Genomic DNA, 26,401 nt, shown 5'->3' with positions numbered 1-26,401 from the left:
CACACAGCAAAAAATGTCATGTGTTGCATATGGTTTTCTTAAAATATATCTCTTATTACAGAATCACCTGTATGGGGATCCTATCATTACTGTGGGCAAATATTGGAATATTTATTCCTAACCAAACCTTTTTTGTTGCTTTTAAACAAGAGCCACCCCAGATGCCTGCCCTGCTCCGCTTTGAAACGTGTTGATGTGCTTAATTTGAGATAAATTCATAAATTGGAAAGAGTGCAGTGCAGGTGCAGAGACTTTGAATTGGGCTTTACCCCATCATCACGTTGAGCGGCTCAGTTTGCTGAGGTCACTTCATTTAACCTGGATAATCCAATCCAAATCCTCCCAGTAGAAAATATTCTCGGTTTCCAAGCAGTGCCAGGCACATAAGCCTGTTTCCTCAACAAGATTATCGCACACTGCTTCTTGCCTGTCTGCTTTCTTCTCTTCCGCTAGCTCTCACCTCCTCTCTGTTGTGCTTGCTGTGACTCCAACACTGTCACGATGGTCTTTTTTTCCCCTCCTCCAAAGCAAACACTTTCTTTCCTTCTATCCATTCATTCAGTTTCTCACATGGATATACTTTCTTGCATGCACACGCAGGCACAGAGGAAAGGATGAAAGAGGGAGAGGGAAAACGTTTAGACAAACGCTGTGCAATGCTGATTGTATCTACTCTTATCTGGTGAATGAAAGCGAGCAAACTTTCTGTGATAAACATGTCAAGACGCCATTACGCTAGACTTCACTAAACTGTCTGTTGTGGTGTCTTTTCCCTTGGTATGAGAGTGGATTGGAATACTTAACTTTAGAAAACTGTCTTTTATGCGCCGTTCTTTGTAGCTTTTGCCATGTTTAAGATGTTTTAAATCTGCACATGATTTACCTCTTTATGAGCTAGCACAGCAAACTTCAATGTTTTAGAGCTTCAGAAACTTTAATTTCTTTCCCGTTCCCTTTTGTCCTTGGTAGTGAAGAAATGGAAAAGAGAGTTAATGTGGAGACAGGAGACTTTACTGAGGAAATTAGGAGGGATAAACAAGAAATGAGCAAGGATAACCTAACATAAGAACCTCATCTACTGGGAGATTTTAAGAAACCAAAGCAGGGACAGATGGGAGAAAAGAAAACTATTTCTTTCCATGTGTCTGCTTTAAAATCTAGTCTCTCTAGCTTGAAGTTTAGAGTGAAAATGCTCAGTATATTTTAGTGGGTAATCTTCCATCACTGGACTTAACCAAGGTGAGATAGAGATGGACAGTTGAAATGTTTGACTTTTTGCCTCTGCATTTTCCTTCTTCCCTTCCCACTCTGCTTTCTCCCTGCAGATTACCCGTGTGTGTTTTTTTTGTTCAGAATTACACTTGAGAGAAGCACCAAGAAACCTATATTAGACATACTGTTTTGCTGCTGGTTTTCCCCAGTATGTGAGCTACTCCATTAATTAGTATTGGCTTGTTTATGGGAAGGCTGTCGTGGCCTAGATAACGATGCCAAAGTCACTTTTAATTAATGACCATAAAACATTTATGGATCCATAATTACACAGTGGCAGCTAAGCCTATTAATATTGATCTGAACATTAATTATTCTGACTTTTCATAGCACTTATCTATGCTATCATCCTTTAATTATTTTTTACTTGATATTTTATTTTCAGCTATTTAGTCTGTGTTTTTCTGTGAGATTTGACAAGTGTGGGCTCAGTGAGGGCATTAGTGGATTTTGAACATGTGTTAATGTCTTAGCAACTGTTGTGTTCTAGGCATCAAGGGGATGTGATATTCCAGGTTTCACTGGAAGCAAGGCTTTCCATAATAAGACGAAATCATCCTTCCATCTAAAATTTCCTTTTTTGTCTAATACTCATTCTAACAAACAAAAGCAGTTTGTCTTGAAAATAATAATAATAATAACCCTGATAAAAGCAAAAAGCCCCACACTCCATTAAGTGTTGGTGTAGTCATGGACTCGGACCTGAAATTCAACAGCCACATTAAGACAATTACAAAGTCGGCCTACTATCTCCTGAAGAACGAGAAAAAATGACCACCTACAAAACCAAACATGGCGTTGATAAACTCCATCCCCAGCACAAGTAAAGTTGTCAGAATGTTTATGAAATAAAGTGCATATGTGAAGGAGGCTTTTGACTGTAATCTGTGAAAGTGAGTGGCTAAATGCGTGATGCTGAGAGTTCTCCCAGATGTTGAGGATTTTAAAATTCTTCAAGTGCGTTCTTGGTTTAAGAGCTCACAGGAAGCTGTGAAAGAACCTGCTCTTATCCAAGCGGCTCAACGGGAAAAACACAGTGTGGGTGCAGATCAGTCTCATTTTGTTGGTCGCTCTCTGTCTCCTTCTCACGTCATACCTATGTATCTTCCTAAATTTTAAAATCCGAATGCTTGATTGCAAACCTTAAATATTAGTTTTGGGTCAACTGATTCACAGTAGTGCAGATTCTGGAGGTCTCAGATGGCAAAGGGAGTGACATGAGGAGAGGAAACGGAGCATCTGGCCGGCATATGAGATGGAAGGGAATCCCAGGAAACTTAGTGACCCACTTCTCCCTGGTTTTTCCCTTTTTAATGTAGCGTTTGGACATCAAAGGAGTCGAGACACATGGCTGCCATCTCATAATGGATCTCACGTGAGATCTGAGAAACTAGGCACAGATGAATGGGCATGTATGCTCTCCATCTATGCCTCTGTAATTATTTTCTCTCTCAGTAATCTTTCACCTACTATATAATACTCTGTTTCCTTTACCTTGTCTTACATTTCTTCCTCCTTACACTTTGTTTTTACCCTCTTTGTACTTTTGGGTATGTGCATAAAAAAGAAAGTCTTTGTCACTTATTTATTTACTTAGTTTTTCTCCAGTGATGTGTTCCTACTCTGTCCTTGTACTTTTTTACAATGTGATGTGTAAATTAATGTATTTCTATGTTTGTGTGTCTTTTCTAAGTCCTCTTCTAACATGGAGAGATGTTCAGCATATCATTGTAAAGACCTCTAGAGCTGGACATCTCAGTGCTCCTGACTGGAAGACCAATGCTGCTGGTTACAACGGTACATATTCACACGCATGCATGCACTTTTCTCAACAGAGGATTAGATTGCTTCGGAAAGAATCTCAATATCTTATTAGCAATTCTACACAACAAAACATTCCTTTAAATCACTTCAATGCAACTCAGTTGATTAACTTTCACCAAGAGCACTGCAGAGCTTACTTGTTATTTGTTTTTTTTAAAAGTTTATTTATTTATTTATTTTTACTGTGTTTTGGACTAATGGTAATCAAAACTTATTATTCTGATCACAACTTCCAACTATTTAATTTAACCTTATTTACATTATCTCGTGTCTAAAGATATCTGATATTCCTAGATGTATTAGATACTTTTGTTTGATATTTCTTTGGGGCTATTGAATCACTGCTATGGATCTGTACATCTTTTTTTTATTTCACCAAAAAAGAGCAATGGTAAAAGAAAAGCAAAACCTTTGACAGCTTTAGATCAGTTTGAATGCAGGGACATGTTGTGGGTGATGCTATTCAGCAAATATTGTCTCAACACATGAATTAAACAACAGTCGCATTTATTCAAGGTGGGAAATAGTATGTGAAAAATTCAGAGACAGAGAAATCAATATGCATGGTTTTGATGCTGAATTAGTTTTCTCCAATCAGAACAGGGGTGATGAGCAGTTTCCAGAAATGTTTCCTACTTGCTTAACTACTGCACCACCAGCCACCACCAGCTGCCATCTGTCATGGTCCATGTGGTGGTTGCTGTTTTGTAACTTTGTGAGTGGATGCTTAAGTGTGTGTGTGTGTGTGTGTGTGTGTGTGTGTGTGGAAGAAAAACCAAGTGAGAACTGGGGGTCAGCCAGGCTGCAAGCCCAGTGTGCCTGGAGAATTTCCAAGTGACTATTTTTTCAAAGAGGAACTAAAGAGAAGCAGAATTGGAAAGGGGGGGGGGGTATGGAAGGAATTCATATTTGAGCTGCTTTACCCATAAGGTGTGGTTTTCAAACTTTCTTTTCAGACAACAACCTTATACAACCTCAGTATTTTAATCAGTCAATAGAGAATACTTATTAAAACAACAGGGTGATGCTCAAAATGTTTCCTTTTTTGGACACATTTTAACTCTTTAATAACTTATAAAACAGTCTTTACTAGGAACCTACTAGATGCCTTTAAAGACAGCTACATACATGTTCACAACTTGTGTACTGATTCTTAATCTGACCCCCACTTTCAAATGATTTGTAGTTGCTTGGTTTCAAGATGGGGGGCAAAAATTAATATGATCTTCCTCAGGAGAACTATAAGCTCTTCCGTGCGCTGGTCATTGTTTACAGTCTGATTTGCAAACTCAGAACCTATTGGCTATCGTCTGACGAGAATTTGAATGCAGTTACATTTTTAAAAAGCTAATAAGAAGTTAATCTCTAGGGTTCTGAGAGTGATTAAAAGCTAAATCGTCATCAGACAGTAGCCGATGGTTTCTGAGCCTGCCTTTCAGCCAATGCGTTTCATCTCTTTTGATCACCAAATGGACTGTTAACCTGCATGCAACCAAAGCCCGCTCAGCCCTGATTGTTCAATACTACTCGGACTACAAGCAAACCAGAAGGCTTCCGATACCAAAATCACTTGCCTACAGAGTCTGCATTCGTTGGCAGATATCTGTTTATAGAGATTAATTTTTACTGCTTCCTACAGTCAGCCACCTGTACGGCTTTGGTCTGATGGATGCTGAGGCAATGGTGAAGGAGGCGGAGCGATGGAAGCAAGTCCCTACTCAGCACGTCTGTGTGGAGAGTACAGACCGACAAATCAGGTAGAACACAAACACACACACCCCGACAAACATATCCTGACATACCAGCTTGCAAATAACACGTATTGAATTTGAAGTGCTGACAAGGTGTCCTTCATAGTGACCAACCGCTACTGATGTTAGGGCGATAAGACCTGGCTTGTAGTCAGTGTTCCGATCCATCCCAAAGGTGTTTTGATGGAGCTGAGGTCAGGGCTGTGTGTGGGCAAGTTTTTCCACACAAAACTTTGAAAAGCATTTCTTCATGATCCTCACTTTGTCCATGGGGAAATGGCCTCACCAAACTGTTGCTACAATTTGGAAGCACTCTGTTGTCTAAAATATCACTGTATGTTGGAGCATTAAGATTTCCCAAACCAAAAGCATGTGTACTCGGGTGTCCACATAAAATAATTCTGGAAATCTACCACTTTAATGGTTCAATAATGGCTGGCCGCCAAACAGCTTAACATGTATATTAAATGTAGGGGACTATCTGATGCTCTGATTGACATCAAATGTGATACTGTCTTGTCAGATTGAACAGAGTGAAGGAAGTGGTCTTAAATCTCGCGCCTGAGTGATTTGCAGGAACCTCTGTCCACCTGTAAACGCGCAGGTGGGTCCAGAGTATAACTGGATCAAACTGACCTGCGGACAGACATGTCCTGGTTTCTCTGTCGTGTCCGAGGGTTTTTGGAGTTTCGGTGGACCCAAAGATTGCTATGGACCCGAGTACAGACTAGCTAGAGAGAGTAGATTAAATGTACTTCTCTGTTTATTCTCTTTTCAAAATTATTGTAACTCAATTATTTGCTCATTTGTTTTTATTTTCCATTTAACTCTTTTAACCCTGATTGTACACTGCAACTTTTATTATTTTTTAATGTGTATTTTTTTCAATTTACCTATGTTGCTTTTAAACTTTTTTATATTTCCCTGTTGCTTTTATGTAAAGCACTTTGAATTACCTTGTTGTTGAAATGTGCTATACAAATAAACTTGCCTTGCCTTGTGTGTCCATATACTGTGCAAGTTTAAAATGAAATTCCAGATAAGTGAGTCAAAGTTGAGATCAACATATGTGACAAAAGTTATTTCTCATTTCTTCTCTCATTTTTTCATTTCCCTGGTGTGTTATGCACCGGCCTGTGTTTGAGAGTGCGGTTGTGCAAGCTGTACCTTGACAGGGGCCAAGCATTAGTTCTGGCAGGGTGGTTCTCACATAAGACCTTTACTATGCGCGCACACACACACACACACATACACACACACACAAGGAGAGAGAGCCAGGGCTTCACAGCTTGTTATTCTTGATGCAGCTGGAAGCCTGAGCACTGTTCTGTGTTAGACTGGCTGAACCTGGGCCCTGAACTGGTTTGCTTTCAGTCGAAGGTTCGGTGGCCAGTGACTGCAGCATTATCAGTGTCATTTTGTCTATTCTGCTCCAGTGCAAAAGTCGGCCCATATGAGGCTTATGTAAAGTCCAGCTTGTGTCAGAGGCAGTCATGCTAAGGCCTCCCTACTCACGTAATGTGGTGTTGGCTTCTGGAGAGATTTTCACTGTTGTGTTGCGTGAAAGAAATAAAAACAAACCAGTCATTTTAGCCTCCTTTTTCCATTTGTAGTGTATGTATGAGTAGCCTTCGAGATTGGACATTTGTTGGTTACTTTGAGCCTTGCTCATAAACTAAATTACCCTTCGTACATTGAGCCAAATGACAGGCTTGCAAAAAAGAAAATGTAGGCAATCACCAACAAACACAAGGGCTTTGTTTTGTTTTGTTTTTGGAACAAAGGCAAAAAAGTCATGAAAGTTTTATGTGTAATCTTCAACTGCCCCAAAAAGTCAGAAACATTCTTTTCCCTTAACTCTGTTGAGTATAGATTTATGTATAAATATGTTTGTGCTCATTTGCATTGTTTGCAGTGTTTTGTCATAGATTGTGCTGATGTGTTTTGGAAGCAGGTCTCTGTGTCTTGTTTCCTTTATTGATATGTGTGTGTTCTGTGTTTCTAACTTGCTACATGAGTGCAGCCGTCACCTCACTCTTGTGTTCCCACACGCCCTCTGGCTGGCCCCTCTGACTGCATTTGGTAATGTCTGTCTGATATCGCTCGCCTCACTCCACTTGGAGCACGCACCAGGAAAACGGCCTGATCTGTGTGCAATCAGGCTGGTGGTAATCAGCTGTGCATCTGCTCTGCTCGGTCCCGTGCGTATGGTTCAGTTATCTGTGTTGTGTCATAGAGAAGCCAGAGCTGTGATATCAGCCCCAGACTCTCCAGCCATACTGCTGCCCGCTTTACAAACAGTCATTCACTGAAATAGTGTTTTCTCTCTGTTAGTCATTCCATCATGTCTGCTTGAGCTCATACAATGTTTCTCTGTTTTCAGTGGCTTTAACATAAATTACTTATCTTGACTATTAGTTCCTCAATAATTATGTGAATGATCAGAGATGGAGTCAAAGGACAAATTGTTATGGATTGTTTGCCCTCATTATTCTGGAAAAACAATTCGTAAAGCACTGCTTCAAATAATAATAACTGAAACTTTCACTCCTTTTATACTTATTTGCTGATCTAATTAATTTGAGACATTTGTTTCACCAATTTTACTAGTTTAAAATACATTTTCAAATAAAATCATTAAATTAATCTTGATGGCCTGTTTTGGCCTTTCACAAACATATTGGTATTTTTTTGCAGTAATTAGAAATCAATGGACTGAGAAGTTTTTAATATTTTGTTCGGAGGAAAAAAAAGCTTAATTTTCTTTGCGCAGCTAAAGACAATCTTTACCAGCTGATAATTGCTTCGGGGTAATCTTGGTCTTAATGATAAACATCTGTGCTGTACCACTTAGACCCCCAAAATGTCATCATCGTGTTTGCAGCCCTGACAACAGGGAATCTAATAAAACGATTTCCAATTGAGGATCAAACGGCACAAATTACTGGCAATAATTGTCTTTCAAACCTCCACCCTGCAGAAAAATGATTATAGTAATCCTTTTATGTTATTTTGCCAGCAAGTGTAATTCACCAGCTCTGTTTTAGCTTCCAGTGAATAAGCCCTGCATGTAATCCAGTACTGCAGTGAGTTAATGTGTCAAGTTGGCTCAGCTGCTCCGGCAAGATGGTAGTCATTCTCCCCTTTACTGGATTTGTCCATGTTTTTACTGTTTTTGCTATTGTATCGCTTTTCTATTAGATCATAAGACAGATGTTATTCATGGGGCCATTAGATGTTTGCATTGGCTGTTTGGTGATCTTTCCGCTGCTGAGCTGTGCATGTCAGACAGAACAAATAATGTTCTTTGACTTTCTTATCATGCTCATGGTTCTTGGTTTCTTTGGGTAGTTGAGGTTTAGGAAATGGAAACCCTTCACATGGACCTTTGTGCGTGCTCTTTTGTTTTAAAGTATATGTGAGTGCTTTTAGAAGCTCAGGGAAACGTGATATTGAGTGTTATGTCCGTCACTAACACAATTTTTGGCAAGACTTGACTGAGCAGTACGTGTAGAGAGACAACCACAGTCCCCAACGGAATTCCCAGAAACAGCCAACAGACTACAGGTATAGGAACATTATGGCGCACAGAGTTTTGAAGAAGATGGCCAGTTTTACTAACTTTGACCAGCTGACTGGTTACAATCTGTAAATGAAGCCTTGAAATGGAAAGATGGAACAACGGATTGAAATAGCTTTAAATGCACAAGAAGTTCAAAAGTTTTCGAAAAGAGAAAATATATCTCAATTTGAAAGACTTGTATATTTCCTGAAGCTAATCTGAAGCCACGTTTTATCTGGATGGATGTGTAACACGGTTTTAACCTGATTGGGCATCTGCTGGTACACCCTGCAAGTCTCATTGGGTAATGCCATAATGTCCGTAAATGTTTTTCAGTGGAGCTGGTTGTAAGTGGATTTCTAGTTTCAATCAGTGAATAGGCGCTTCTAAAAGGATAGTTGTGTGTTAGTGGAAAGGAAACCTTGTGCAGCAGTTGCAATTTTTCCGTCTGTGAAGCTCTGACGGTTAAAATTTCGATGATCTTTGTGTAGTTTTGTTATCAATGCTCCCAGATATAACAAACTGTAGATATTTCTGTTTTAGTGTGTATTTTCTACTTATGTCTGCCTTTGATTGGTTCCCATCCTGTCCTCCAGAACCATCCGTCCAGAGCATGTGGTTCGGTCGGTGTATAAGGCGACAGGATGCACGGACAACACCAACCACCATGTGATCTACCTGGAGCACGTGGTTGTACGTATTACAATCACACACCCTCGCCGTGGGGACCTGTCAATCAACCTGACCTCACCCTCAGGGACCAAGTCGCAGCTGCTTGCAAACAGGTAAAGGACAAGTTGTGAGATGTTAAATTAAACCCATGGGGTTCAATTCTTACAGAACTTAAATGAGATATTTCTGTATTACATTTAAATAAATTTACATTATTCTCTAAAAATGTGGATTCACTCGTCTATGCTTGCTTTGTTAACGAGTTATTTTTAATTTGGACTGAAACACCAGAAAATGTGGCAACCTTCAGGGGATTGGATGCTTAATGTAATGTGTGTAAGCGCTGTGTGTACCTCATCTACGTTTACCTCATGTAAACCACAGTCCTGTACAATGTTTCTCCACAGTTCATTAGAGAACGTGATTGTACTTGGTTGAGTGGTTGTGATTGTTTCAGCTGGTATTTGCAATACTTGAGTTGTTTCCTCGTCTGATATCTTCGTGTGTGTGTGGTTTTATGGGTGTGTGTGTGTGTGTGTGTGTGTGTGTGTGTGTGTGTGTGTGTATTCTTGATGTGCAGGTTGTTTGATCACTCCATGGAGGGTTTTAAGAACTGGGAGTTTATGACCACCCACTGCTGGGGAGAGAAGGCAGCAGGCGACTGGGTCCTAGAGATCTATGATTCACCTTCTCAACTCCGCAGCCAGAAAGTACCTGGTATGGCAGTGTTACTAATGTCTTTAATTTAAAAAAGAATCATCAGTCTACATGCCCATTTGTCTTTAAAAAATGATTTAATTTACAGAGACAGTACAAATTGAAGACACAGGAGAATTCTTTTCTGGACTCAGTGTAGGTCCAGCAGGAGCACACATGTTGCTCTGGATGCAGTGAACTCAACTGTTTAAATGGCCCACTAATTTAACAACACAATAAAGTCTCAAATGGAGAGTATCAGCTGAAAAGCTGTGCTGTCTATGACCGTAATTCCATGTAACTTGTGCCTAGTTTTCTCATGTGTATCATCAAGAGTTTAACAAAATCTAATCTACTTGTCATTGCTGAAAATATGAAATACTTCAGATTATGAGGTCTTTCCTTTCTCTTTGAAAGATGGTTGATCTGTTCTCCCACATAACATGTTATGTCATTATATGTCTCTTTTTTGCACCGTAATGGCAACTCTTTATATCACATATGCAAATTAAATACATTTCAAAGAGTGTTCAGCTGCTCGGAGTGAATCTGTGTATAAGATGACTTGTACAATGCTTCTGTTTCCTCAGGCAAGCTGAAGGAGTGGTCACTAGTGCTGTATGGCACCTCTGTGCACCCATACTCATCTCTGCGCAGCGATAAGCCCCGCTCCACAGACATGCTGACGCCCACCGATGAGGAGTTCACAGAGGAGTACAACGGTAAGTGATAAATCCAGAGCCATATGCAGGCAGGTGAGCCACAGTAGCAGCATTGTAAAGTAACGTAATTCTTTGGCTCTGCTATTTTTACGGTCCTCTCACAATGACAGCAAGTTGTGCTGCTGCAGTAGGTATTAGGGTAATATTAAACGGTGCAATAAATTAAAATGAATTTTTCCCTAAACTCAGTTAATATTGACAAGGTTATTAGACTATAAAACCCTTAATGTCATCGCCCCTTTACACTGTTACTTTTGTGTGTCTCCAGGCCCCTGTGACTCTGAATGCAATGAGAATGGCTGTGAAGGTCCTGGACCCCATCACTGCATCAACTGCCTCCACTACTTCCTCAAGTTCAAGAACAACACCAGGTCAGAGATCTATTGACTGATCACTTTATCCTGGGAATTTATTATTATTCAAAAGACAAAATTTGAAAAAAAGTAAAACAACTTAGTCAAAAATTAATATCAACCGAAGATGAATCAAGTAATACAAAGATGACTCATCGAGTAGGTGGAATAATTACATTTTAGAATATAATTATTATTTCTGCTCTGTCTCACTGATGTTTCTCACTGTCACACAGACCGTTGATAGATATACTTTCAAGTATACTTGAAGATATAAAAGTAATTGCTTGGTGGACTCCACCAAACCAACTGAGTCTTAATTTAAAAAGTGCGTCTGAGCTACAAAGCTACATTTAGAAGACACGTCTGGCTCATATGTGATTTCAACAACATCTGATTGAGGGAGTATGAAGTCCTCGGGGAGCCCAGAGGCAGCCAAATAAAGAGAGGGATCAATATTGAATGTTGGTGCATACCAATCCACGATAACTGGATTTAAACAGCTCAAGGCAATATTTTGATCATGTTAACAGGCTTCAGAGAAACATTTGTGTAACAGCTCTGTTTACATGAGTTAATTTATAATTAGAAATGTACTACCCATGTTTTTTGATAAATTTGTCATTACATTGGGTTACATTTGGACATTTGAATTTGAAAAATTAAAACAAAGAACCTGACTATGTTATTTATTCGGATCAACACAGTAACTATGTAAACAAGGCCTTGTAAAACTGGGTCTTCCCTGTTTAGAATTTGTTTATCCAGTAGATGGATCTTTGAAGAGTGAGTTCAGGGTGGAGGGGAGGGAACAAGCAATTCATCTTTCTGAGGCTATTTTATTTATTTATTTTTAAGCATGCATGAACATTAAGAGTCACATAACTGGCCAACTACGGTTAAAGAAATGTTGGTGTGCTGTGATGTCGGGACAGTTTGAGTATAAACAGGTGGGTCTGGAGCTGCTTTCTAAAGGATTCCACTGTAAAGCTGCAAAAGCCCTGAGTCACAACTCTGAATCATGTCTTCGTTGTAATTTTTGTTCTGAATTTCAGAAAGTCAAACGCTTTGATGTACTTCATGTATTATACATTTCCCTTGTGCCACCATTCAAGGTCACAGGTCAGTGCTTGCCCTTGTTATTTGGTGAGCTGAATGTGAAAGATTTAAAAACAGTGCAGGTGGTGTCCTGATTAATCTCACCTTCACATAAATGCTGCTTCCTGTCGGTCATATCGTGTTCAGTCCCCCCCCCCCTCCCCCTGTTAAAAGTGGGTGTACCTCTGTGTGTGTGACTGTGAATTTCTGTGTGTGTGTGTGTGTGTGTGTGTGTGCCCTTAGGATCCCATTAGGATCAAAGTCTGTTGTAATTGCCTTTGTGTCGGCGGGTCTCTGCACTAATAAAAGGCAAACCCGATGCAGGTGCATGAGAATGTGCAAGCTTAGCCGCTGCCTTATCATTAGCCCACTTTAGAGGTGTACTGCCCTTTTCTGCCACCACAGGGAGCAATTGATGGATGAAGATTGGTGTGGGGGCGTTGGTGCTGGTGTTTAATGTTCGGATAATTACATCCCTACATGTGTGTTTGATGGTCTAGACTAGACTGACCAAAAGGTGTGAGTAAGTCTGTGTAACGTTGTTGTTTTTTTGCACTTGTGTGCGTTATGTGTGTGTGTGTGTGTGTGTGTGTGTGTGTGTGTGTGTTGTATGCAAGGCTGTAGCCAGATTTTTAGAAATTCAGGTCATTAAAAAAAAACTCTCGTCAGAAGTCCAGTAAGTTACCCGATAATTTTGAAGGAACTGTCTAAACAGCTAACTAGTAATTCATAGAAATTTTTAAAAATCTGTCCCTGAGTTTCCCTCCATGATTGAGTGTTTTCTACATCACCTGGAGTAAATCTAGTGGGAAAAAATATTTCATTTCTGTCTTTATTCAGTTTTGTATCACTTAATTATTTCTTTGCCTAAAAAAGGTCAAATGTAACACCCAGTAAAGGGTTAGTAGTCATAGTATCAACCTTCTAAAAACTATGTGTAAATTATAATATTTTGGTTTCACCCCCACAAATAATGATTTTGATAATGTGGCAAAAATTTGGGTTTCTTTACAACCCCTGTCATTATCTGATAGTTTGTGTTTCTTGTCCTATTGACGCAAACGCTTCCCAGATACTAAATTTGATGACTAAAACATAATCACAACTAACAAGAATGAAGGCCAAAAATACAAAAATAAGTTGAAAAGAAAAACTTGCTTTTACCACAACTTCATGTCTATACGATGTCAGTGACTGACATCTGCTTGCACTGACCGTGTGGTCAGGCTAATGCTGTTTAAAGTTTTTCTCACCTGCAGTGGTGTCCTTGGGGTAGGCGTTAAATTATAGTGTTTTTATATTCTTTATTGGTCAAATAATCATTTCAGCATAGCAGAGAGATGTATTGAAGTTGGAGGACAAACGCATGGCAGTGCAGTGTTAAATGTGCACACGTGGATTATGTGTTTCACACGTGCAGTATGTGTTCCTTGGCAGAAAACTCTGTAGTGTGTAAATACAGCTTAAAGAGTTTGTGTGTGTGCATGCGCACTCTTGAGGATTTTGGAAATCTCTCTCACCTTAGGAAGGGAGCCTCAGGGTGAAATGACGGGGTGATGGAAGGCTGTGGAGTTATCCAACAGATGTTACACCTGTTCACCATATAGCACCCACACGCACCCATCTCATTATGTGCTATTGATACATGAAAAATAAGTTGACATTTACATGGATAATCATGAAAAAATATATTTTAAAAATATATCTTTAGTCTATATAACTATATTTCACTCTGATATTTGTTATTGCACACAATATATTATGCCCACAATACTCATTAACGGATATCTTTGAGCCTGTTAACATTATACTGAGCTGTGTAATAGAGGTGTTAATTGTGGAACATTGAGTTTCTACTACAACCTGATTATGTTTGTAAGAAACACAAATTGTCCCATTGAACAGGGTCTCTAAACAATATACAACTGAATCAGGTACTTCTCAGTTTGAGGACAGCAAGCTTCTAAACAAAAAACAGAGACTGAAGCACACTGAGTGATTTGCAGCGTGCACAAATTGTCCCTTCTTCATGTTCACCTTTTTCTCTTTTACCCTGTGTTCCTCTTTTCTCTCCCTTCATCCTCCTCTCTCTCTAGGATGTGTGTGTCGGAGTGTCCCAGTGGCTTTTTCCGTGATGATAGGAAGCGCTGCAAAAAGTGCTCCTCATTGTGTGAGACCTGCGTTGGTAGCCGCAGTGATCAATGCACCACATGCAGGACTGGTTTCCACCTCAATGAGGGCTCCAACACGTGTATCGCCAGCTGTGGTGACAGCTTCTACCTTGACCACGGTACGTTCCACTGCTGGCCAAACTGGCTCTACTAATGAGTATATACATGATAGTACACCATGCAGTCAAGAATTTGAACATTTGTTTTTTTTTCATCGTTACTTGGTCCCAGCTTGGGGTTGTTTATACGCTTCCTCTGACTTCAATAGTGTTTTGTTCCTTTGCATCTCTTTTCTTTTGGTTCAGCAAATGACGGTGACGAAAGTGATCGCCACATGCCCACCCAGGGTCAATGATTTGTCATTCCATTATTACTTTGCTGCCTATTCTTAAAGTGTGGCTTTTCTAAAATTGAAGAATAGATAAATTTATTACCCTCAGTGGAGACGGTTATCCACAAATACCACCATTGCTGCTAGAAACACTAGAAGCATCTGTTTCGTTTCTACCTCAATGATGCCATTGTATTGTTTATTTTTATGTACTTGCTGAACTGAATATGACAGAAACATTTGTGCTAGTAAGCAGATGTCTTCACCACTTTGTGTAATAAGTTATGAAATAAAACAGGTTGCCAGGAGGATTATCTATGAATTACGTTTGAGAATTTACTTGAGAATTTGGCTTGTTTTCTCTGCATTGATCACTGGTTTATAAAAAACAGAGTAATGCAGTGGTGTTAACATGCATTATGTACTATGTATGTATGGTACTAAGTATGTATATACTTACTGGTTTGTCTAGTGTTCAAGATATATACCAGCCTGGATGAAAGTAAATCAGGAATGAGCAACAGAAACATTATATATCTTATAATTATGTCTATATATTGGTCTGCAGCCAAGACAGTGTAAGTCCTGGCAGCTCTGAGAGCCTCTGGCAGCAGATCTGATGTGATCTGATCCAAGTTCAATCATAACATTTCAACAGGCCAAGATGTAGTGGATACTTTTTTCTTTTGAAATGTTGGCACTGCTGCTATTGTGTTGTGTTAAATGAGCTATCTAGAGTTTATTTTCTTTTTGTCAGTCTGATAGCCAGCCCCGGGGTAAATTCCTGCCTTGATCAACACGTGTACACGTTCACGTAACAATTTCATTACTGGTCAAGAACTTTTGTTTCAGAGATGCTACCCTAATTATGGACAAAGTAATGTAAGCTATGGGATCTATGTTATGTGTATCAAGTCAATCAAGTGTTACGTTTGAATATTGTGTCAAAAAGTTAAAATCCATCTAAGCACATGATGTAGACTCTCACAGACCCATAAAATACATTTCAATGAGAATTGCAGCTTAAGGATATTTCCCTTATTGGTTCATCATTGTATTACTTTTTGATGAACTGTTCGTCTAGTGTAAAAAATGCCTATTACAATTTCCCAGGGCCAAAAGAAGGCATCTTCAGATTGCTTGTTTCCTGTAGCTAACTGTCTAAAATGCAAAGATGTTCAACATACTATATGTATGTACATATGAAACTACGCAAATCTTCACATTTGAGAAGCTGGAACCAGGAATGTTTTGCATTTCTGCTTGGTAAATGACTTAAACAAATAATTAATCATCAAAATTGTTGATAAATTTTGATTAACTAATGGCTTAATTAGGACTTAGTTGGACCTCCGATTCTCAACTGACGTAGGAAAGTACACTTGAGAGGCAATGTGCAAGTGCATTTTCTTGGCAATCTGTTTGTGCCCTGTCTATATCCTGCATCTTCCCTTTTTAATGATTTACAGATTCCTTAAAGTCTCCCCAACAATCCTCACTTACTCTCAGTCTCCTCCTCTTTGGAGCTCTGACCAAATGACTTCCCGAACAAAACCATAAGGTTGTGTCATCAATAAGCGATGTGGAAACAGAAATGTAGCATAACAGTCATTGTCCACTCAATGGTTTCCCCGGAATAATAAAACATGTTATTCACGTCTCTTTTAGGCAGTCCTTATCGCATGTGCATTGTGTCAAAGTGTGTCATTGTCTTTAGTCTGCCTTTTGAAATATTCATCTACATTCCTATCCTCCCTCACCACACACGACATTCTGCTTTTCCATCCCTGCAGCTTTAACCTTTTGACATTTGAGTTCTTCCCCCTCTGCTCTTGCCATCTCTTCACCTGCCTTTTGTCCTCATGTTTTGTTCTTCTGCCCCTTCTACTTATTCTCTCTTTTCCTCACTCACTTCCCCTCCTCTTCATCATTGTCTTCCTCCTCTGCACCCTTTCGTCATTTCAAATGCAACCAAACTTCTGGTTCCTATTATCCCCTGGCATATGACTGGCTGACCCTGTGTCTTTCAGATTCCAACATTTGCAGGAGATGTCCAGAGAACTGTAAGAAGTGCACCACTTCCAATATCTGCACAGAGTGTAAACCGGGGACGAGGTAAGCTGGAAGCCACGCTGAGCAATGCAGAGTCCCTGATCGGAGTTTAAAGCATTGAGAACGTGTCTTGACAGCAAGTGAATTTGTCTAACTGTGTCTGTTGCTACATAACTTGTGATTATACATCTTATAGCTTGCGACGTTAAAATGTTTACCAATGTTATGGTATAGTTAGAGACTTGCATTAAAAATATTATAGCATTTCCCCTTAACTGCCACAGAAACAAATTTAATCAGCATTTAATATAATTGTGAGCCTGTTGCTACCAGACCTGCTGCAATTAATCACAGCTTGTTCATATGTAGGTTTACTGTTACAGTCAGTCCTCTGTTATGCTAGTACAAATAGCTCAGTTTTTGTCTTTTTGTGGTTTCAGGATAAAAACCCTTTGTGTTCACCCAGTCTAAGTCTGTGGCAAGACAGTGTTGCTGATTTAGACCAGCACATTGTGTGGTTTGGGTTCCACTTGGGACCCAAATTGAGTAAACAGAGTTTCACCCCGTGACCCGGGCTTATTAAAGCCCACATATACTCTTGTCATGTGGAGACCCACAGGAAAAGGAGCTGTTGCCCATTTAGGGTTGTAATCCTTACTTTGAAGAACCTCTGATCTAAACCATTTAGTCATCCAATGCAGACTTGCTCCAGTTCATTTTCTGGCCTCTTCCACAGCAGCCTCTTCAAACCGCCACAACTACACTTGACCTGACAGAGGATAGGGCGTTTCAAAGTACTTAAATTCCTGATATGTCATGAAGGAAACACTTGAAGCATTTAAAACACATTGTGGTCCTGACCCAGCTTTAAGTGTTCACTGTAGCCATAGGTGGAGGTGGGGACACTTGTAAGCCATAATTTCCTCTGAACTCCAGCGAGACCACAGTAAAGACACATGCTCACACACTCGTTCACAGACACGCACAGACACAGTCTCCCCTCTCCCATTCAGTTCACCATTCATTGTCGGTTGGGAACCGAGGAGGAGGAGAAGACCAGACAAGATCGCTTCTGGGAAACGTTAGCTAACACAGACCAGCTGTTTTTCAGCTTAGCGCAGCAAGCTCACCAACCTGTCCTCATTGTGACTTCACAGAACTGATCTCTAACCCCTGCATCTGGCACATGCAAAATCTTTTGTATGAATTGGTCAAACAAGAAATTTGAGTTGACCACACTTGAATCGAGAAGAGGACACATTCCTGTGTATCAGTGAAAAAGTGCACTAAAGGCCGCTAATGCTCCGTCATGATACCGCTGGGTTGCAGTTGTTGTTGTTTTTCATTCTTCTTAAATATTTGCCCAAGAAGAATTTTCTAAAGAAAACTGCTCAGTAACAGCTGGCTTTTTAACAGGCAAACTTTCACTGATTTGCAGCCAACTGTTTGGAAACATGAGAGTGATTTCACACATTTTTCTTTTCTTAAACTCCCCTGTATGAATTTTATGTTGCTAATTAAGGAAATGATATGTTTTTTAAAAACATACTTTCCCCCTGGTATTTACTATGAATGTATGAATATATTTTTCTCTTTCTCCCTCCAGTCTTCAAGCAAACAAGTGTCAGATGACCTGTGACCCAGGGACTTATTACAATGGCCACAGAAGGACTTGTGAGCCCTGTCATCGGGCCTGTGCCACCTGCGCAGGTAAAAAGTCATGATTTTTTACCAACAAGCTACCACAGACACTTAATGTAACACTTTAAGTAGCACATAATCACAATTATTTTGTAGGTCATTGTATTCTTGTGTTGTTAATCAGATGTGATGAATACTCAAAAGAACAATTGTTGTTTATCATCTGATTTGTATTGCCCTAACAACATCCCTATACCAGGCACAGGTATAGAGGCATGTACTAAGTGTGCCAATGGCTATTTACTGGAGGACTGGCGGTGTGTATCAACGTGCAGCACTGGCTACTACCTGTCAGAGCAGACCTCAGACAACGGGCAGGTGCAGAGGTCCTGTAAGAAGTGAGTCAGCACACCTGCCAACACCTCTACACCACACCGGAAAAGTGAAAACATTTAGATATCCAGTCTGCGGAGATGAACAAAGAAATCTAGAGCTTTAGCTAGTGAAGTGCAAATATTTTTTCTAACCTTAACCCCAGTTTGGCCTTTGCTAGCACTACTTGTTCATTCTGCATTTCACTCCGCCAGCAGTCCCCATAACACCCCCTTTTTCCCATAAATATGCACAATCTTTGCGTTCTGTAGTTCCTCATATTAACATCCTGAGAAAGTAACCAGCAAATGATTCAGACACTAATGATGAAACAGAAATTCAGTTGCACTTTACCCGTATTTAAAACTGGAACTCAAACAGTAAATGATGTAATTTTGCTTTGGGCCAACAAAATTACAACCAGTCACTGTAACAATAAGGGGAAATCTAAGAACAAAGCCTACAATAGAGGACTTTGCTGTTATTTGGAGTTTACTGTACTGAGACTGATACTCCTCACTGTTTCAACATATAATTTCATTTAACAAGCCTTTCAAAACTGCCCTTACGTGCAGTCATTGTTTTCTATCTTAAAGCTGTGTGCAATTTCCCCACTAACTGTTCTGTTGCCTCACTCTTCACTAATGTTAACTTGGATGAGGAGAAAAGTTAGGGAAAGAATATGTAAACAACTCGTATTCCTATGTTTGATGGCAGTTTGATGACTACTTTTCCTTCTATCACACCCACAGTTGAACTCCTCCACAAAGTCGGACATCTTGTCTGCTTTTCTTATCATTCCTTGAGGTCGACTTGCCTCCCTGCTCTCTTTCCCTCCCACCTTGAATTATTTATTGCTTACTTGACCCTTTTCCTTACTTGATTTCTTAACTCTCTGTAAGCTCCCTCCCAGTTAGATCATTTCCAATAAAGGTTTTGTCCCATTTTCTCACTAACAGGATGGTAAATATGGAAATCGGGAACAGATAGTTGTAAGTTTTGTGCTGAGGTTGATCCTTAGGTGTAAATAAAAGGTGTCATTTCGTTTATATTTTTTTAGATTTTGGTGGTGTCCGCTCTTTTGTCCCTGGTTATGTTCATACATTTCTACAGTTTAAGATGCACACCAGGACAAAATGTAAGCAGGAAGTGTTTAAATCTCTACATGGGTGACATAAATGGTTTTCTCTCAAAATTGGACTGTATGGTATTGTAACCCACAAGCTCACACTTGCTGAAATAAATCGTCTAATACTGCAGCAATAGTATAGTTGAACGTCTCACATAGGTTTGTGTTACTGTATTAAAAGGATGGTTTAATTTGTTTTGGGGTCAGTTTCCTTATAGTTCAGTGGTTTGAGTGTATATTTGAGAGCAGCAAATTGGAAATGTGAAAGCTCTACAGTGGCTCAATTTTTAACAAAACCAATCACTATAAAGACAAAAAATAGGAACAAATAGCCAAACCAGTGAAAGATAGCTGAAATACCCTTAAAGAACTATTCCAACTTACAAGAGTATATAGTGCTGCATAGATTAGTATCTAATTCTTCATTCAACCTTTGACAGGTGTGACCATAGCTGCTACGAGTGCTTGGGGCCTGGTGAAAGAAACTGCAGCAGCTGTGTCGGTGGTTACAATCTGGAGGCAGGAACCTGTGTGGTCAGCACCATCTGCAGAGATGGTGAGTTGTAAGCTTTCTTATAAACAAGATGGCTTCAGTGTGTTTATGTTACACTTGTTGCATTGCCTCTCACAGGCAATGTAAAGTCACGTAATGCGTACTAATATGGTCTGCAGTGAAATTTCTGTGAAGACTTCTAGAGCAGGGGTCGGCAAATAAGTCTGGCATCAGGCCAAATGTCGGCCCAGAACATAGTCATTTTATCATTTATATTCCAACATTTGTGTGTGCGGTTAGCTCAGTTGGTAGTGCAAAGGACTCCTGTTTGGAGGGTTCTGTGTTCAATTCTCACTTGCTGCTAGTATTTTTTTCTTACTTTTTCAACAAATTGATTGTATCATAATTAAGCATGTAATTAAGCAGGTGTATGTACATCCTGGCGACTGGTCCACATCAACCTATGGACGCTTATTTTCTTGTCCCCAGTATCTCCAGGAAGAGGAAATTCCTGTTTTTCTCATTCAGGGGAATCCGCGATCTCACGTTTTCTGACGGCTTTTTCAGAGGAGTGTTAATTAAGCCACACTCTTTTGAATGTCAATCAGAACTTTTCAAAGTAAAAGCTCTCAATTAAACACATTATTGTGCTTTTATTTTGTAGGTACAATCACTTAAGAGGAAGTGATTATGTGAGTAACTTTTGCTGTCATGACTAAGATCTGTTTCAGCACCAGCCGCTATCAAAGTAATCTGGCCACAGGCCAGATATTATTGTTGGCGGGCCAGCTTTGGCCCGCGGGCCGCCTATTGCCGACCACTGATCTAGAGCATAGAATTGGACAGAGTCCCAGCAGGGAAAGAAAAACTTTATGCTTTATATCACAACAGTATTTTTGCAAAATGGTAAATGCAAAAGTACTCAAATTGTAGCCTCAACAATCTCTGCCAATTTGTAGAGCCAAAAGCCTCAGAGGTGCAGATTTACATCTCTCAAGTCTGAGACTATTTTGCATCTCCAGATGAATTAAATTGTGTTATAGCCCACGGGGCATAAAAATAAATGCAAAGAGAAGCTTTATTAAGTAAAAGCTAAGTATTCACCTGTGGCCTTCTTTTTTTAAATTTTTGAGCTTTGTACTAACTTCTTGAATCAAACGGCTTATTGTTATAGCTTCAAAGCAGGAGGGTAGTCTGTCCTTGCTTTTGCCTTTATCTAAAGGTCTCACTAATGTTCTGTATAGTATTAATAAAAATCCTTCTTGAATTACACACTCACACATTGTAATCATTTTATTTTAACATAAACTCACTCTTTACCTGTTTTTTTATTTTTTATTTTTTTTTTTTTAACTGTACACTGCATTGGCTGGAATGGTTATTGAAGCATCTACCTACTCGTTATACCTTTTCTTATTCATAAAATCTTCTCTACAACAATTTTCTAGATTTCTCTTCCATCTTTACTTGCACTCTTGATTTTCTGTTTGCGGTACGTTATTGTCTAGTCTTTTCAGAATTGTGCATGTTTGGGATATGGATCTTTTGGTGTAAATATTCCTGTTTTTCCCTGATCAGGTAGCTAAAAGCTCTGAGGAGAAAAATGTCTACTGTATGGCCTTTCTGCTGATGATGACTGCTAAAAGTGCACACTCAGTCTGTTTCTAACCTGGCGAATCTTTGATTGGCAGCTCAAATATTGCATTTATTAATTGCTGTTGATAAATGAAAGAATTGGCTTAGTTTCTACAGACTGGTGGTCCACTTCAAGTTTTTTGTGATGCAAAATCACACCAAGTTGTGAAAACCGTCAATTTGCTAATTGTGTGACATTTGTTTTTGTTTTTTCTCTCTCTCTCTGTTTTTTATCCCGAATCTGTTTTCCCTCTCCTGACATGGATCCTATCAATCTACTGGACTGCAATCATTTTCCACCTCGATGAACATCACCTGTGATTGGATAAAAACTCTTCTGTTACCTGTACCCTCTCCTGACCAATCACATGGCTCTGCCTGCCATTCAACTGTTTCTAATGGTTCTGCCCTATGTGTGTTTCCACATGTATTTGTATGTGTGCATGCATGCCCGTCCCTCCAAACTCCCCCTGTTTCTCTTCTTCCTGGTCTATGGAAAGCAAATGAAGAATCTTGGGCAGAAGGCAGTTTCTGCGTGCTCGTTAAAAAGAACAATCTTTGCCAGAGGAAAGTGCTGCAGCAACTGTGCTGCAGAACATGCTCGCAAAAGGGGTGACGGGACATACTCACTGGGCGTAAAGGGAGTGCGGGGGGGATGTGGGGGCACAGGGGGCATCCTTCCTTCTCAAATCCCCCTGCCCACTCATTCACAGTCACATAATTTATAAGAGAATCTGTGCCTCTTAAAGGGACTGCATCGGAGGTGCGATGACAGAACTACAACAAACCTACCTTTTTTCTGTACTGGGACACACACACGAGGTCAGAGTGTAAAATGACTGGGACTTATTTCAAGAACAAACAAGTAAATGAAAACATAAGTGAAAACAAACAAAAGAATAAAAGTGTCGGTATTTTGTGACCAAAGCATCGATGCCAAAATAATTGAACCTTCTTTTTTTTGCCAGTGTAGGAAGCATAGCTTAAAACAGGAGCCACTCAGCCTGTGAATCTCTGAATACGTCTGTGTGCATTTTCATTTTGGCTCCTCTTCCTCCTCTCTTTCCAGTGTTAATGATAAACAGATGGAAAGTGAACATACAGTAGAAGAGGCCTTGGTTTTCTGCCTGTAAATATACGTCAAAGGAAAAAAAAAAGAAGCTCACTCAGTAATGTGAAAATGATGTCTGTCTGGGCTGACTTTGACTGTTCAGGGGAGAGAAGACGAATTCACACACAGTTCTAAACACACACTCACACAGACAAAGATATATATGTACCACACGCATACACTCATAAACATGAACTCAGACACAGAAATCAGCCAACACTTGAAGTTAATGTTACAGTGTCACCGTATCCCAAGACTGATGCAAGTTACTGACCAGAATCACCTCATTTCATTTATTTAAAAATATAAAGCTGCCCTCTGAATAGTGTGTGCGTTTGTCTTTATTGGTATGTGTGTGTGTGTGTGTGTGTGTGTAGGAGAATGCCATTAATTCTTAATGTAAGCCCAGACAGCATTGATTCATTCCAGAGGGACTACAAGACGAGTCAATAGTCATTCCTTCTGGAGCTTTCTGCAGGGAAGGAAACGCTGCAGTGAGTTATAATGAATTTGTGGTACTAGGGATGCACCGATGTCCATTTTTCACTCATGATGCAGATTCTGGATATTAAACTTTTGCCCCAAAACTTCGTATTGATTCCATCCATTACTGTGGCTGAACTATTAAAAGCTCAACCATTGCTTTGTTGTCACTGGATAAAACAATTGAAATGTAACTCATATTTGTTACAGGTTACTGCATTTCTTCTCTGTGTTGGTTTGGTTTTCCACATGCCATATGTAACCCTGATAAAGGGAATCTTGTCCAATAATTATATCTTATCTGTATCGGTGCATCCCTACATGTTACTGTTCTCAAATAAAATAGAGTTTTAGAAGTTTTTACTCTTCGTCATTCCATTATAGCCGCAATGCATATCAACTGAAGTATTGCTCTACACTTTCAGCACAGAAGGTCAATGATCGGCACAGAAAATATTCTGTCGTTTATCACGTTTCATCTGCAGGTAAAGGTCTAACGGGCAGACAGCAAACTGCTGTGGTGCAAATCAGAGCTGTGACTGTTTTGCTTTCAGTAATTTCAGAAAAGCGATTTTGTTCAAAATTTAGATATAGAAACAGACTTGGCAGTAGAACTTTGTCTCGGGTTGAGTGAACACAAATGGGAAAACAAACACAATGAGGCAATCTTTTCTTTTTTTTCTGTTTACATTAATATTGTTGGAACTGAAAGTTAAAAGAAAGCTTCACTGCAGAACCAGGAATGTGTCAGAAATGTTAAATCATATCGAGCCAAAACTGTGCTTGTGTTAAGGCTGACCGATTTCAGATGTCTTGTTTTCTCCTCCTGTCTGTCCCTGAACCTTACCTGATGAAACTCAAAGGTCATTCTTGTGGTGCTGGTTTCTAAAAAAGAACAGCAAATATAATGTTAAGATTCATATTCTATTTGTGTGGGTTTTCACACCTGCAGCTTGAGCATTTACAGTATTAGATGAATTGTTGTACTGTCAACTGGTTATGGTTCTTGATGATTTGTAATAAAAATTGATGACTCCCCCGTTTTGGTTAACAAAAACGTATTCTTGGTCATTGTTTAAGATGACTTGAATTGACTTTAGATTGAGTGGTAGTAGATGCGCATGCGCGTGCACGCACACACACCCACACACACCCACACACACACACCGCTCGTATAAAAGCTGTTTTTAATGTGTACCTGTGACATATGTGTGACAATGCATTATTAATGTTACTCAAAGTCCTAGTTTTGAAAATCTTTTTTTTTTACTTAAGTGTTCTTATTAAAATGTTTAATCTGTTCATGTTTTTGTTTTCTTTTCAGTTCTCATTAATTCTGTTGACAGTGTATTAATCAGTATCATTTCACCCATTAGCATTTTTGTTCATCAGTTTCTCACTTCCTTTCCAAAACATTAGGTTCCCTGTTTTCACTCTCTATTGAGTTATTTATTTATTTTTACAAATTCATGAAAGGGAATAACATCATTGAAATTCAGATCATTGCTTTCAGAAACTTTTAGCTTTTCAGCACTCGATCAGATTGATTAAATGAAAGTTCCACATGCCCTAGGCAGAGCACTTAAAGGGAGACATGTGCACTCAATGACAATTAGGTCAGCAATGCAGGGTTTTGCTGCTTTATTATAGGTGCAAACGCCATTGTCTTATGTGGATTTAGTCAAAACTACTTTACATTCAGGAAAGGGATAAGATGAGCCTAAATGTAGAGCTTCTTTTTCTCGTTACTATTCTCGGTTTTTCAGCATTTTCTTGTCTCGCCATAGAGCAGTACTTCATATTTTAACAGAAGATACTCCAAAATCATCTGTTATGTTTACAACTACACATTTCTTTCACTCTGAAGCAGGGAGAAACTTGTTTTACCTGTTGGTATCAGTGAACACAGGTTAACGCAGTTGCACACACACTTGCCGAGTGCCCTCTGTGACCAGTACTCGCATTCATACACAAACTCTGCATGATAGTTTGTGTGAGAACAACCCTGCAGTACGATTCTGACTTTTTTTACTTAAAGCACAGCACAATTTTCTGGGAATCCTGCAAGATTAACAAAAGCAAACGTTTGAAACGTTTCAAAAGCAAAATGTTTTTCTACAGTCATTATGGGCTCAAAAAAACACTGCTCAAAAAAATAAAGGGAACACTAAAATAACATCCTAGATCTGAATGAATTAAATAATCTCATTAAATACTCCTTTCTTTACATAGTTGAATGTGCTGACAACAAAATCACACAAAAATTATCAATGGAATTCAAATTTATCAACCCATGGAGGTCTGGATTTGGAGTCACACTCAAAATCAAAGTGGAAAACCACACTACAGGCCGATCCAACTTTGATGTAATGTCCTTAAGACAAGTCAAAATGAGACTCAGTAGTGTGTGTGGCCTCCACGTGCCTGGATGACCTCCCTACAACGCCTGGGCATGCTCCTGATGAAGTGGCGGATGGTCTCCTGAGGGACCTCCTCCCAGACCTGGACTAAAGCATCCGCCAACTCCTGGACAGTCTGTGGTGCAACGTGGCGTTGGTGGATGGAGCGAGACATGATGTCCCAGATGTGCTCAATTGGTTTCAGGTCTGGGGAACAGGCGGGCCAGTCCATAGCATCAATGCCTTCCTCTTGCAGGAACTGCTGACACACTCCAGCCACACGAGGTCTAGCATTGTCTTGAATTAGGAGGAAGCCAGGGCCAACCGCACCAGCATATGGTCTCACAAGGGGTCTGAGGATCTCATCTCGGTACCTAATGGCAGTCAGGCTACCTCTAGCGAGCACATGGAGGGCTGTGCGGCCCCCCAAAGAAATGCCACCCCACACCATTACTGACCCACCGCCAAACCGGTCATGCTGGAGGATGTTACAGGCAGCAGAACGTTCTCCACGGCATCTTCAGACTCTCAGACGTCTGTCACGTGCTCAGTGTGAACCTGCTTTCATCTGTGAAGAGCACAGGGCGCCAGTGGCGAATTTGCCAATCTTGGTGTTCTCTGGCAAATGCCAAAC

General features: G+C 39.8%; 1 protein-coding gene across 5 annotated transcripts in view; it reads left to right on the top strand.

Annotated features, from left to right (window-relative positions):
- The window catches only part of pcsk5b (proprotein convertase subtilisin/kexin type 5b), an 85,830-nt gene that overhangs the window by 29,454 nt on the left and 29,975 nt on the right, over window positions 1-26,401 (top strand). The window contains exons 10-22 of one of the 5 annotated variants that reach the window (XM_038702932.1): window positions 2,966-3,069; window positions 4,736-4,853; window positions 9,006-9,194; window positions 9,662-9,798; window positions 10,368-10,499; window positions 10,768-10,870; window positions 14,047-14,240; window positions 16,483-16,567; window positions 18,111-18,214; window positions 18,405-18,543; window positions 20,087-20,202; window positions 20,804-20,831; window positions 22,284-24,410. In XM_038702932.1, the coding sequence (XP_038558860.1) occupies window positions 2,966-3,069; window positions 4,736-4,853; window positions 9,006-9,194; window positions 9,662-9,798; window positions 10,368-10,499; window positions 10,768-10,870; window positions 14,047-14,240; window positions 16,483-16,567; window positions 18,111-18,214; window positions 18,405-18,543; window positions 20,087-20,202; window positions 20,804-20,817 (1,435 nt within the window). In that variant the 3' untranslated portion in view covers window positions 20,818-20,831; window positions 22,284-24,410. Of the gene's footprint in view, window positions 1-2,965; window positions 3,070-4,735; window positions 4,854-9,005; window positions 9,195-9,661; window positions 9,799-10,367; window positions 10,500-10,767; window positions 10,871-14,046; window positions 14,241-16,482; window positions 16,568-18,110; window positions 18,215-18,404; window positions 18,544-20,086; window positions 20,203-20,803; window positions 20,832-22,274; window positions 24,411-26,401 lie in introns of those variants that run through there. The other 4 variants (XM_038702931.1, XM_038702930.1, XM_038702929.1 and 1 more) reach the window with 4 other exon arrangements.

Source organism: Micropterus salmoides, unplaced genomic scaffold (genome assembly GCF_014851395.1).
Source record: "Micropterus salmoides isolate LMB-PRFRI ecotype aquatic unplaced genomic scaffold, ASM1485139v1 Ms_hic_scaffold_7, whole genome shotgun sequence".
NCBI classification, from domain to species: domain Eukaryota; kingdom Metazoa; phylum Chordata; class Actinopteri; order Centrarchiformes; family Centrarchidae; genus Micropterus; species Micropterus salmoides.
The sequence above is the reverse complement of the archived record's forward strand: the minus strand, read 5'-3'. Positions and strand labels throughout refer to the sequence as shown.